General features: G+C 39.3%; 1 protein-coding gene across 3 annotated transcripts in view; it reads left to right on the top strand.

The window, feature by feature from the left end:
- The window catches only part of WDFY3 (WD repeat and FYVE domain containing 3), a 251,559-nt gene that overhangs the window by 219,986 nt on the left and 19,492 nt on the right, over positions 1-12,081 (top strand). For all 3 annotated transcript variants that reach the window (XM_029943745.1, XM_029943751.1, XM_029943756.1), the window contains 5 exons: positions 1,099-1,216; positions 2,104-2,210; positions 4,140-4,293; positions 9,260-9,351; positions 9,580-9,792. In XM_029943745.1, the coding sequence (XP_029799605.1) occupies positions 1,099-1,216; positions 2,104-2,210; positions 4,140-4,293; positions 9,260-9,351; positions 9,580-9,792 (684 nt within the window). The remainder of the gene's footprint in view (positions 1-1,098; positions 1,217-2,103; positions 2,211-4,139; positions 4,294-9,259; positions 9,352-9,579; positions 9,793-12,081) is intronic.

Consider the following 12,081-nt stretch of genomic DNA (forward strand, 5'->3'; position numbering starts at 1 on the left):
AAGTGCTAGTTAATTAGTATCTGTTGATCGGTGTCTGTCCCTCTGTCCTCTATACTGCAGCCAGTTTCAGAAATAGTAAGTCAATTGGGTCATCACTCTGTTTAAAATTACTCAGTGAATGATCCTCATAGTTGAGAGAGAATTTAAAAACCTCAGTACCATTGACAAAGTAGCTCCTACATCTGTATCCTTTGTCTATCCTTTGAGCACAAAGACAATCTTACATATCCCTCAATTCCTAACTGTTAGAACAGTGCTTGGTACTCAGCATACAATTTAATATTTGCTGAATTAGCCACAAAAGTATATTGATTTTGCATATCTATTTTGAGAGGACAAATATACTAACTTGACTTATATTCATGAATGTGGATTCAATACTCTTGCCCTAGCCTTGAAAGTACAAGTTTGGCAAAATGGGTTGGTTGTGATACCCTTTAAAAGGACATAAATTAAATATCCCCCTCGTACATAGTTCACATTTTTACTTTTAAAAGCCTCAGGTAGGAAATTTTGGTTCCCTCCTAAGTATGTGAATTAGGTCAGTTAAAACTGAGCTTTCAAAATAATTGGTGGTAGATGGAAAGATCCCATCTTATGTGGAAGTCACATGGCCTGGTATGCAGAGAGAGGCCAGGGTGTGAGTCCTGAGTGCTCTAGTTTCACTTCCTGGTCACCTCTAAGAAGTTGGGGTGAAATTGGGAAGGAAGGGAAGAGAACAGAACAGATATTTGGTGGTTTAGTTATGTGGGTGATGGAGAATAAAGAAGAATCAGGGCTTTTGTGCTGAGGCTCCTGCTGTGTCCATGCCAAGACAGGAAGGATATTCCCTGACTCCTCCTCTCCAGACCTGAATCCTGAGTGTCTTCCTCTGTGCACGCTTAACTTCCAAAGTAGTTGTCTTCATACTGAACCAGATAACAAACTGCCATGTGCCTGTCAGTAGAGTGTGGATAACCAGTCGGTACACAGCATTATTTTGGAGCCCTGTTCTGCCAGTGTGACCACAAACATTTATAAATCATTATTGTCTGCTCTATATTGGTGACAACAAAAGGTGTAGAGTAATTTGGAATTGGATTTCATTTTGTATTTTAGGAAGTAGACCTTACTAATCCCAAGACCTTTAGGAACCTGGCTAAGCCGATGGGTGCACAGACAGATGAACGATTAGCTCAGTACAAGAAGCGCTATAAAGACTGGGAAGATCCTAACGGTACGTAACGTTTCTTGTCATTGGACTTCGCACCTCCGTTTCAGAAGTAAGCCGTTATTTAATGTGTATATATGCACACAGATATACAGCTGTCTGATCTAGCATGCCAACTGATGGCCATGCTCAGAAGACATGTTGTAGGTAGCTTATCAGGTACAGGCCAAAAACTGAGTATGTCTGCCTTGTGTAGGGCATCGATTTTCCATCAGATCATCTATCTGCTTTTATCTCTAATCATGTTTAAGCCAGGAATTACAGTTTCGTTTATTACACTCTCTTTTACCTTATTGATGCACTCTTTGGATCCCTTTGCTTTAAAAATAGGGGTAATAATAATTGGTTACCTCCTGAAACATTATACTTATTATGTTCAGTTTTTAATCATGTGTCTCCCTCAAATTAGTGGAACAAATAAGGAAAAAAAAAACCAAGCCTAACAGTATTCCACACATGAACCTTTTATTCCCTGCTAAGGAGAGTATGTTCTAACAATTGCACAATATTCATAGATAGCAGTTTAGAGAAATAGATCATTGCAAATCCAGAACCTCATAAAAAGTAGCTGTAAGTCTAAATCCTGTTTTAGTGAAGATAGTTTGCTTTTAAGGTTTCTCTTTTAAAGTAAGCCTCAAGACATGAATTGCCAAATGTGCTAAGTTTGTGGGAAAAGACATTGAATTCTACTTAATTTGGATGGGTTGCAGCCAGGTGTGGAAGTGAGGCATATTAATGCTGTAAAGTTCCCACACCACGAATGCCGGTGCCAGCTGTGAGTGGTGTCACAGCTCTCACATTGTCTGTTACATTTTCAAGCCTATTAATACCAATTTTACTTTTCATATTTACTCTTCTTTTGTTTTCAATTATGCCTTAATTTTTTTGAACAGGAGAAACCCCAGCTTACCACTATGGGACACACTATTCATCTGCAATGATTGTGGCTTCATACCTTGTAAGAATGGAGCCTTTCACTCAGATATTCTTAAGGCTGCAGGTAAAACTCTACATTTAAAATAATATTTTTCTGTTTCATTCAAGCCTTCTTTCTATTTAAAATTATGGCACTTTTTTTAAATGTTGTTATCTTGTCTTACAAGAAGCCCTATGATGTTTTAGTCACAAAAAGTCAAACATAATTCTAGTGGAATTTCATTGGATCAGAATTAATGATTTAACTAGAATTTGTCTATAGTAAACGAGTGCCAGGGTCCTTTGGTCAAAGAAGCAAGTTCCCGGAATTCAGCCTTGACTGGTTGAATTCGACAAACATTTGAAAAAAAAGTAGTACAGTCTAGCTCATTTGCTTTTCTTTACATTCTCTTTCATTTATTCAGCAAATATTTATGGAATACCTACTATGTGCCAGGCACTGTTCTTCCAACATGGAGGATATCAATGAGCAAAGACCAAAGCCCTACTTTGTAGTGCTTATATTTTTTAGTTGAGGAAACAGATAAGAATAATAAATAAATAGGGGCACCTGGGTAGCTGAGTCAGTTAAGCATCCAACTTCAGTGTAAGTCATGATCTCATGGTTCGTGAGTTTGAGCCCTGCGTCAGGCTCTGTGCTGACAGCTAGCTCAGAGCTTGGAGCCTGTCTTCGGATTCTGTGTCTCCCTCTCTCTCACTCTCCCCTGCTCACGCTCTCTCAGAAATACATTTAAAAAAATTTTTTTTTAATTTTTAAAAAGAATAATAAATTTTAGAATATGATAAATGCTATCAGAAAATACAGATCAGAGAAGGGGGGATGGGAAGCCCAGGACTAGAAGGTAGGGTGGGCACAGTGCAGTTTTAAATAGAGTGGTTAGGGTAGGTAGGTCCCTTTTGAAAGGTATAGCATGTGAACAAAAACTTGAAGGATGTGAGGCAGTTACTCAGGCAGATACCTGGAGAAAGTGTGTTCCAGGCAGAAGGAACAGCCCATATTAGGGCCCCACATCAGGAATGTGCCTGAGATGTTTTAGGAGCAGCAAGGAAGCCAGTGTCTGAAGCACAGTAAGTGGGGAGAAAGTCGCAGAAGGTGACATCAGATAGGTGGCAGGCCTTGGTAGCATTGTATGGACTTTAGCATTTTCCTGCAGTGAGCTTCCTCAAAAGACAGATACACAGTGTTCACTTAAAACACAGCAGTAGAGGGGCACCCGGGTGGCTCAGTAGGTTAAACGCCTGACTTCGGCTCAGCTCATGAGTTTGGCCCCGAGTCGGGCTCTTAGCTGACAGCTTGGAGCCTGGAGCCTGTTTCGGATTCTGTCTCCTCCTCTCTCAGCCCCTCCCTCATGCATGCTCTGTGTCTCAGTCTCTCAAAAATAAACAAACATTAAAAGAATTTTTTTAAATAATAAAAAAATTGCAATAGGAAGTTTGATGGAGGAAGGGGATGGTGTATCTTTGAGGCTGTGTTAGCAAAAGAAATCCTTTTCTATTTGAATTCATTATATCTATAGCTTTTTGATCACCTTCTTAGGTTTTCACCTAATTCTTGGCAGTGTTAGAACTTGAATGTCATGTTAATTTATAAAACTAGTCATACATATATAGATGGCTGTACATGGCTACATTAGATTCTTTTTTTTTTAGGAGAGCATCACCAAACCATGGAAGAATTCATATTTCCTCACACTCTTGCCCTCTCACCAAAAACTAATTTCTTAATGATTTTAGAAGTCTTCTTATTTGGATTTCACTTTGATTACAAAATAAAATACACACTTTAAGTACTTTTTGTAAAGAATATCCCCAAAAGAATTAGATTAATTTTCTTTTTGTAATGATTTAAAGTTTTATGTTTTCGACATAGGATGATGAGAAATTGAATTGTCACGAAATGTTTTTATTTGAGTTTTTCAAGCCCCTGAGCTTGACAGAAGCTGTGAGGTGGGGATGGTTCTCTAAGAGAGGCGCCTTCTCCTTCTGCCCGCAGGGAGGCCACTTTGACCTGGCTGACCGAATGTTCCACAGCGTGCGTGAGGCCTGGTATTCAGCATCAAAGCACAACATGGCAGATGTAAAAGAACTTATCCCAGAATTTTTTTACTTACCAGAATTCCTCTTCAATTCCAACAACTTTGATCTAGGTATGTACGGCTGTGGCACTGTCTTAGGAATGTTGACCCATAGAAATGTCACTTTCCTGAATATTGTCTGCAGTACACACTGACAAGGAAAGACTTCCTTGTGGTTTCAGCAGCTGTTATTTACTGTCATCAGGTGTGTGGGAGTAAATACGAAATGAAAAATGGATTTATGTTTAAAATAGCTGTTTCAAATGGAGAGTTTTAGGAAAATTTAGAAATTGGCCAGATTATCACTAATGGTCAGGATATTATTATTTCAATAAAAAAGATGAGGTTAAAAATTTATTTGAAAATTATTATGATTGAGGGGTGCCTGGGTGGCTTAGCTGGTTAAGTGTCTAACTCTTCATTTCGCTTCAGTCACGATCTCACAGTTTGTAGGATCAAGCCCTACACTGAGCTTGGCACTGACATTGCCGAGCCTGCTTAGAATTTTCTCTCCCTCTCTGTCTTGCTCTCTCGCTCCATTTCAAAATAAATAAACTTTTAAAAAATGAAATTTATTATGATTGAAATTAATAGCCAAAAATGATATACTCAAATTTTCATGTATTGTTTTTTTCCTCATGTATTATTTTAATCTTCTTGACTTGCATACTAATATGTTTTAAAATTAGAATTTTAGAATATTCCTCTTCTTTATCCTGTTTGGGTAGTATTTTCTAGAAACACATAGACAAATCAACATTTATATAAAGGAGAGAAATTTCATCAATACCCTGATCTCTTTATATAGTCCAGCAATTTCAAGAAGTAGATTTAATTTTTGCTATATTTTCTTGGAACACAGTTTGCTGATCTAGGTTTCTGAGTATTTCTTTTAAAATATATTCCATTGTTCCACTTTAGCGTATTCCTGCCAGATACTGTTCTGTTTTCATATATTTTCCATACCTCGTACCCTATCCTATTTAAGAGTTCAACATATAAATCGTTACTACACTACCTAAAAAAGTTTTTATAACAGAAGATTCAGGGAGGTGTTCATCTCTGATACATCTGAGTAATTTTTCTTTTTAAAAATTGTTTTAAATAATTTGTATTTAATTGTCCATTGGTAGTTCTAACCTTGTGAAATTAGAGCTCCAGGCCTAATGGGGAAGATAGTGAGACTCTCTCAGTAGCCCAGCAGAAGACCTGAAAGTGGGTCTCGTTGCCCCTGATTGGGACTGGAGCTCAGTTCTGAGCAGCTCAAGATACCAACCTCTGGCCCTTTGAGTTGGAGGGAGTGATGGCTCCCCAAAGGAATAGAACAGATGGTGAGCAGGGAAAAACAACAAATGCATGCACAGCATTTGAATACGGATGTACATTAGTGTTTTGCTGTGTTCACTTATAATTCACCTTTGAAGAATGCTATTCTTCTCCCTGGTGTTACCACTTTCAAAAAAAAAAACACGGAGAGGTATACAAAGAAAGAGATAGCCCCAATCTTCCAGAAACACTGCATCAGTTATGTGTTGCAAAAATGTTGTAGCCCACACCACTTACTCCAACTTAAATGGTCCACTTTTAAATAAGTAAATTTTAAAAAGTCCTTTGTCTTTGTCATGCCCACCTTCATAATCATCTTTCTTCCATGAAATCACACACTTAAAAAAAAAACTATTTGCATAAGAGCTAAAGCCATAAAACTCTTAGAAAAAAACATAGGGTTAAATCTTTATCATCTTGTATTTACTGATGGATTCTTATATAGGATATCAATAGCACAAGCATCAGGATACCTGGGCGGCTCAGTCAGTGAAGCCTCTGACTCTTGATTTTGGCTCAGGTCATGATCTTACAGTCCTTAGGATCAAGCCCCATGTCAGGCTGTGCGCTGGCAGCATGGAGCCTACTTAGAATTCTCTCTTGCCCTTTCTCCGTGCCCCTCCCCTGCTCACACACATCTGTGTGTACACATACACATGCACTCTTTGTCAAATAAACTTTAAAAAAGAGAAGGGACAAGCATCATCAACCAAAAAGATGACTTGGACTTGATTAAAACATAGAACTTCTGTATCCAAGGGCATTATGGAGAAGATGACAAGAAAACCTACAGAATGGGAGAAAGTATTTGCAAATGACATATCTCATAAGGGTCTAGTATCCAGAATATAAAGAACTCTTACAGCTCAGCAGCAGAAAGATAACCCACTTAAAAAATGGACAAAGGACCTGAAACATTTCTCCGAAGAAGGTATACAAATGGTCAGTAAGCACATGAAAAGATGCTCAACATCATTAGTCATTAGGTAAATGCAAATCAAAATCACAATGAGATGCCACTTCATGTGCACTAGAATGGCTGTGATGGGAAAAACCCACACAGAAAGTAGCAAGATGTGATGAGAGTGTGGAGAAATAGAACCTTCATATATTGCTAGTGGGAATGTAAAATGGTTCGGTTGCTGTGGAGAACAGTATGATGGTTTCTTAAATGTTAAAAATAGGATCACATGACCCACCAATTCCACTCTGAGATACATGTCCCAAAACTGAAACAGGTATATGTATACACCTGTTCATGGCACCATTATGCACAGTAGCCAAGGAGTAGAAACTGGCCACGTGCCAACCAATGAATAAACAGATTGTGGAATATACATACACTGAAATGTTATTCAGCCATGAAAAAGTATGAATTACTGAGTTATGCTATAATATGGATGAACCTCAAAAGCATTATACTAAGTGAAAGAAGCCAGACACAAAAGATCACATAATACATGATTCGTTTATATGGAACATCAAGAATAGCTAATTCTATAGACACAACACAGATTGGTGGTTCCCCAGGGACAGAAGGGCAGGAGGAATGGGGGGCAGGTGCTTAATGGGTCCTGTGGGCTGATGAAAATGTTTTGGGGCTCAATAGGGTTGGTGGCTGCACCACATTCTGAACTGTTAACTTTAAAGTGACTATGTTAGGTAAATTTCGCTTTAATTAAGAACACAAAACAAAACACTGTTTGGCCTCTACCCAGAAAAGAAAGTAAAAGGAAGAGCGCTTGGGTTTTTGCCCCGGTTCTGGGAGGAGCAGCATCACCCCACCCCTCCCCCCATCTTCTCCTTATACCCTCAGATACAGATGTGCATGGAGGAAGGATGCAGAGCCCCAGAGTCAGACCAAGAGTGTGCGACAGAGGGTTCTCTTTAAACGTTAAAATTGCAGATAGTCCTGGTGAAATAAAATTACATCACATAAATGTTATGGATTATAAGCATATTTTTTTGAAAAGTAGATTATATATCAAGTCTGGGAATTATTACTTCTTATCAAAAAATTGGGCCTGGGTGGTATTTCAAGGGAGGTGGACTACAGGTGTGAATGAGGGTGAGGGATGGTAGTAACCTGATTGTTTTATTTTTTTCTTAAGTCATCTGGCAGTTTTTCCAACCAAGTCAAGACATTCCTTTAAACAGTAAATGATTTTATATTTCTCACTTCATACCACATATAAATAAGCCTTCAAATAACAGTGACAAAAACAAGATTGTTTCAACAAGCAGTATTTTTATTGGCCCTCACTTGGAACTGCCTTTGTGTTCCAGAATTTGAACAATTGTACTTCTGAAAATTTCTAATACAGCTGTTTATTTAACCAACTGCCACTGAGCTGATGAGTCAACATTACTATTCATTGAGTCATTGATCATCTGATTTGTATCTAAGAAAACTGCAAGCTAAAGTTAACCTTTTGGTCTTTACTTCCAAAAAAATGAAAAAAAAAGGACCTGTTTCCTGAGATGCCAGTCCTATTTAATATGTTTTCTTGTGAATAGATTTTATACCAAATAGTTTTTTAATATTTTTCACATTGTCTGTGATTTTAAATCTGTTTCCACAGAATAAATGTCACTTGGTATGCATTGTCACAACTTTTGTTTCTCCCAGGTTAGCCCTGTAGTTTTTCCAGATTTTTTTTCTGTTAAATGATGTACTAACACCAAAGTATTAGATTTCAGATTTTATTTTTTTAATGAGAATTCTTAGAGCAAAATATGTGTCAGTTCTGCAGAGCTCTCTCAAGAGTTTAAGAATCAGAAAGAGGCACGTGGGTGGCTCAGTCGGTTAAGCGTCCGGCTTCAGCTTAGGTTATGATCTCACAGTTCTTGGGTTTGAGCCCCACATTAGGCCCTGTGTAGATGGCTACTAGCTCCGAGCCTCGAGCCTGCTTCAGATTCTGTCTCTGTCTTTCTCTGACCCTCCCCTGCTCGCACTGTCTCTCTCTGTCTCTCAAAAAATAAATAAAAAACAAACAAACAAAAAAGAATCAGAAAGAGGAGAAACAACATGTATTGCAAATATTCTGGAAGACCATGGTATTTTCATTTCCTCTTTAGAAGAGAGCACTCAGACTCCTCAGTGACCAAAAAGTTAGGTGTTCCTTCAGCAACCTCCTCTACATGAGTGGCAAAATTTTGTCAAAACATTAAGAAATTCAGTACTGGTTAACTGCTGATGACTCACCAGGTTTTAAGCATTCAGGAAAAGCCCAAACAAAAGAAGGTTTGAGAGAAATTGCTAATCTTCCAAATGTGCAGTCCTGAGGGGATTGAATTTAAGCAGTTTTTCCAAACTCAAAACAGTAGCCTCACAAAATGTTTCATTAAAAAGGAGTCCTGTGGTCAGTTAAGTTTTAGAAATGTTGTGTCTAATATCCCTTCTAGAGAAAGACTATGCCTCTGAGGAGTTCTGCAGGAAGAAACATGTTTAACATTTCATAACTCAGCATTTTCTGAAGTCATTTGACAGGGCGGGCCCCTCGGTTTTGCTAACACTTAATAATCTGCCTGATGAAATTCTCTAAGGAGCAGACTGAGGGAAATAGCAGAGTAGATGATCTCAGAGGGTTCTTTCTGGTGGTAAAATTCCATAGTTCAGGTAGTGAATCTAAGCCAGTATTTTCTTGGTTACTTAATGTAAAGTTCCTATTTATCCCATCTTTCATCTTCTTTTTAATTTGTTAATTCACAGGCTGTAAACAAAATGGCACCAAGCTTGGTGATGTTATCCTTCCACCCTGGGCAAAAGGGGACCCTCGGGAATTCATCAGAGTCCATCGTGAGGTAAGGAGCCCACCCTTTGTAGTTGAATTTGGATTTCATTGGGTCATTGACCACAATACAAAGAGAGGACCTTGAGCAAAATATCACACATTTGTTCAAATTAAGGATATTGTTCTTATGATTTTTTTTTTTTTAGTTATTTTAGTTCCTTTTGACCTCTGGCCAATTCTTTTGCTTTCTGAGCAATAAAAGTCAGCCTGTGACTGAACCTGTGTTTTGAAATTACAGGCTTTGGAATGTGATTACGTGAGTGCCCATCTTCATGAGTGGATTGACTTAATCTTTGGCTATAAACAGCAAGGCCCTGCCGCAGTAGAAGCTGTAAATGTCTTCCACCATCTTTTTTATGAGGGTCAAGTGGATATCTACAACATAAATGACCCACTAAAGGAGACAGCCACCATTGGGTTCATTAATAACTTTGGTCAGATCCCTAAACAGGTATGGATGTTTTCATCATTGATACTTAGTTTCATTTTTTCAGCTGCTGTAGATGATGGATGATCATATAATCAGTGTAGGCTACGTGAAGAGCCATGCCACCCAGTCAGTTCATTCAGTAGGTTCCTAGATTATTGGTTCCTCCTCCCTTTTGCAATCCAGATGAACAGAAAGGTCGCTCACAGAGCATTTCGCCTCACAGACCCGTGCGGGGCAGGTGTCCTGTGTGAACACAACACCTGGCAGGAGGATGGGAAGTGCACAGTCAGGGAGGAAGATGAGGTCTCCGGGGCCCAGCATGCAGAGGTGAGGTTTCAATCCCAAGGCCAGTAGAAAGCCAGTGCTGACTTCGAGCAGGGAATGACATGAAATGGCATGGCCATATTCATACATTAAGGATCATGCTGTCCATGTACATTAATTAACTGGAATGAAAATAAATACATAAAGATCATTCTGTCTGCAGTCCCGTACATGCACACAGTGTAGGGGAGCCATGTTAGAAGCAGATACCGAAGCTCTGAGTAGTCGAGGGAACGGACAGCAGGGGTCCAGACTAGAGGACAGATACAGGCGGGAAGAGCACTGGTGCGGAGTGCATGCTGTGGGAGGGCCGGAACTGGCCGGCCATGTCCTGGCTGCTCTGACCACTCCCTGGAACCTGAACAGAAGCCCCAAGCGCTTAGCCACTCAGCACCCCAGTGCTCTATTGCTCTTTCACCTGCATGATGAGGACCCCCTATTGAGAGACTTCCAGCCACCTTCCCTCCCTGTCCTCCAGAGCACACAGGCCAGGCTGTAACCAGCCCTGGCGATGGGCCCGCCTTGCTGGGCCGTTCTCCCCACCGCCTTTCCCAAGCGCCCCAGGCTCCGCACTGTAGCCTGGCTAGCCTTCGTGTTCCCGCTGCCGGTATCTCTTTTGAACTCCTAGTACGTTAACCAACCTGATTGTTGGGAACACTCCAGAACAATATATTGGCCCAGCCCAGGCCGACAGCAGAAGAGCGTGTGCCTGCACCACTCACAGTGCAGTCTGATCCCCCAATCGAGGAGCTGGGTTCACCTTCAAAGGGAAATGTTTATTGGTAAACAGTTTTTAAATGTTTACTGATAAACATTTATTGAGTTGTAGTTAAACTTTTCCTTTTTTTCTGAGGGTTACTAGCACAGGAACTGTGTTTCATACCCTCTGTAGGAAATCAAGACACATGCACTGTCACAGGATTTTAGTTCCACTTTTGAGTTTAGGAGGCAGACAGCCTGTGAGAAATAGTTTGAATATTTCTCAGACATTCCAATGATGAATAGAGAGTCCTTCAAAGTATGGCCATCCTGGAAAATCTAGGTTTAACGGTCCGCATATCCACATAATATCATATGCCCTTGCTTGGCAAGGGACTCTACCCTAAGGTCCTCTTAGAAATTCTTCATCAAATATCCATTCATGAACAGACTTGAAGGTATGGGGACCTTTTTATACAACTGCCAAGTCTGTGTCATACATGTAGAGAAAATAACCAAACCCTGATCTATGCCTTTATATGAAAATAAGGTTGGGACAATAATGTAAATGTCTCTCTTCACAAAGCATTTTTTTTCTGTTTTTTCCCCCCTCCTGGAAATCCAGAATGTCAAATTCACAAATTGTAAAGGCGTTCTAGTCATTTAAAATCTCATTTTATCTAAGATTTTCTGAGTACCTTCTTCAGGTATGAGTTTTCCAACAGAAATGGCTCTATGCCTGTTTTGAAGATCTACATATTTGAAAAATAATCCTTTTTAAATGTGTATTAATAACATTTTAGTTCCATAGGAATACTGAACAGGAATGCCAAAGATTTCATTTTCTTTTTTTTTCCCTTAAGGCATTGCAGAGTAAAAAGAAGGCAACAATGTTCATACTTCCAATAAATTAGTAGCATCTAAAAGACACCAAAACAATGTCAGATAGAGGAAGGCTATGTTGAAGCCAGAAATAACTCATTTAGAGAGAATGTCTGTCCTCAGTGGTACAGAATGGTGTCTGGCTTATAAAGAATTGGTTACTGTTTAAAATCATTGGAAAGTCATTGTTAATCAATTACAGTTTGAGTAGATTGATTTACTCCTGAAAAGTTATAAAATCAGAGTAACATGGGGTATGGTGGTAGCCTGCTTACTAAGAAAGAAGACCTTTGGCGTCCTTCTGAGCCTTTCAGAGTTTTTCCTCAAATGTAAAGCGTGATTAGAGAGTACCTAGTAGCCATTGTAAAGTTTATCTAAAACAGAAACGTAACAAATGGCATATAA

This window comes from Suricata suricatta, chromosome 1 (genome assembly GCF_006229205.1).
Source record: "Suricata suricatta isolate VVHF042 chromosome 1, meerkat_22Aug2017_6uvM2_HiC, whole genome shotgun sequence".
NCBI classification, from domain to species: Eukaryota; Metazoa; Chordata; class Mammalia; order Carnivora; family Herpestidae; genus Suricata; species Suricata suricatta.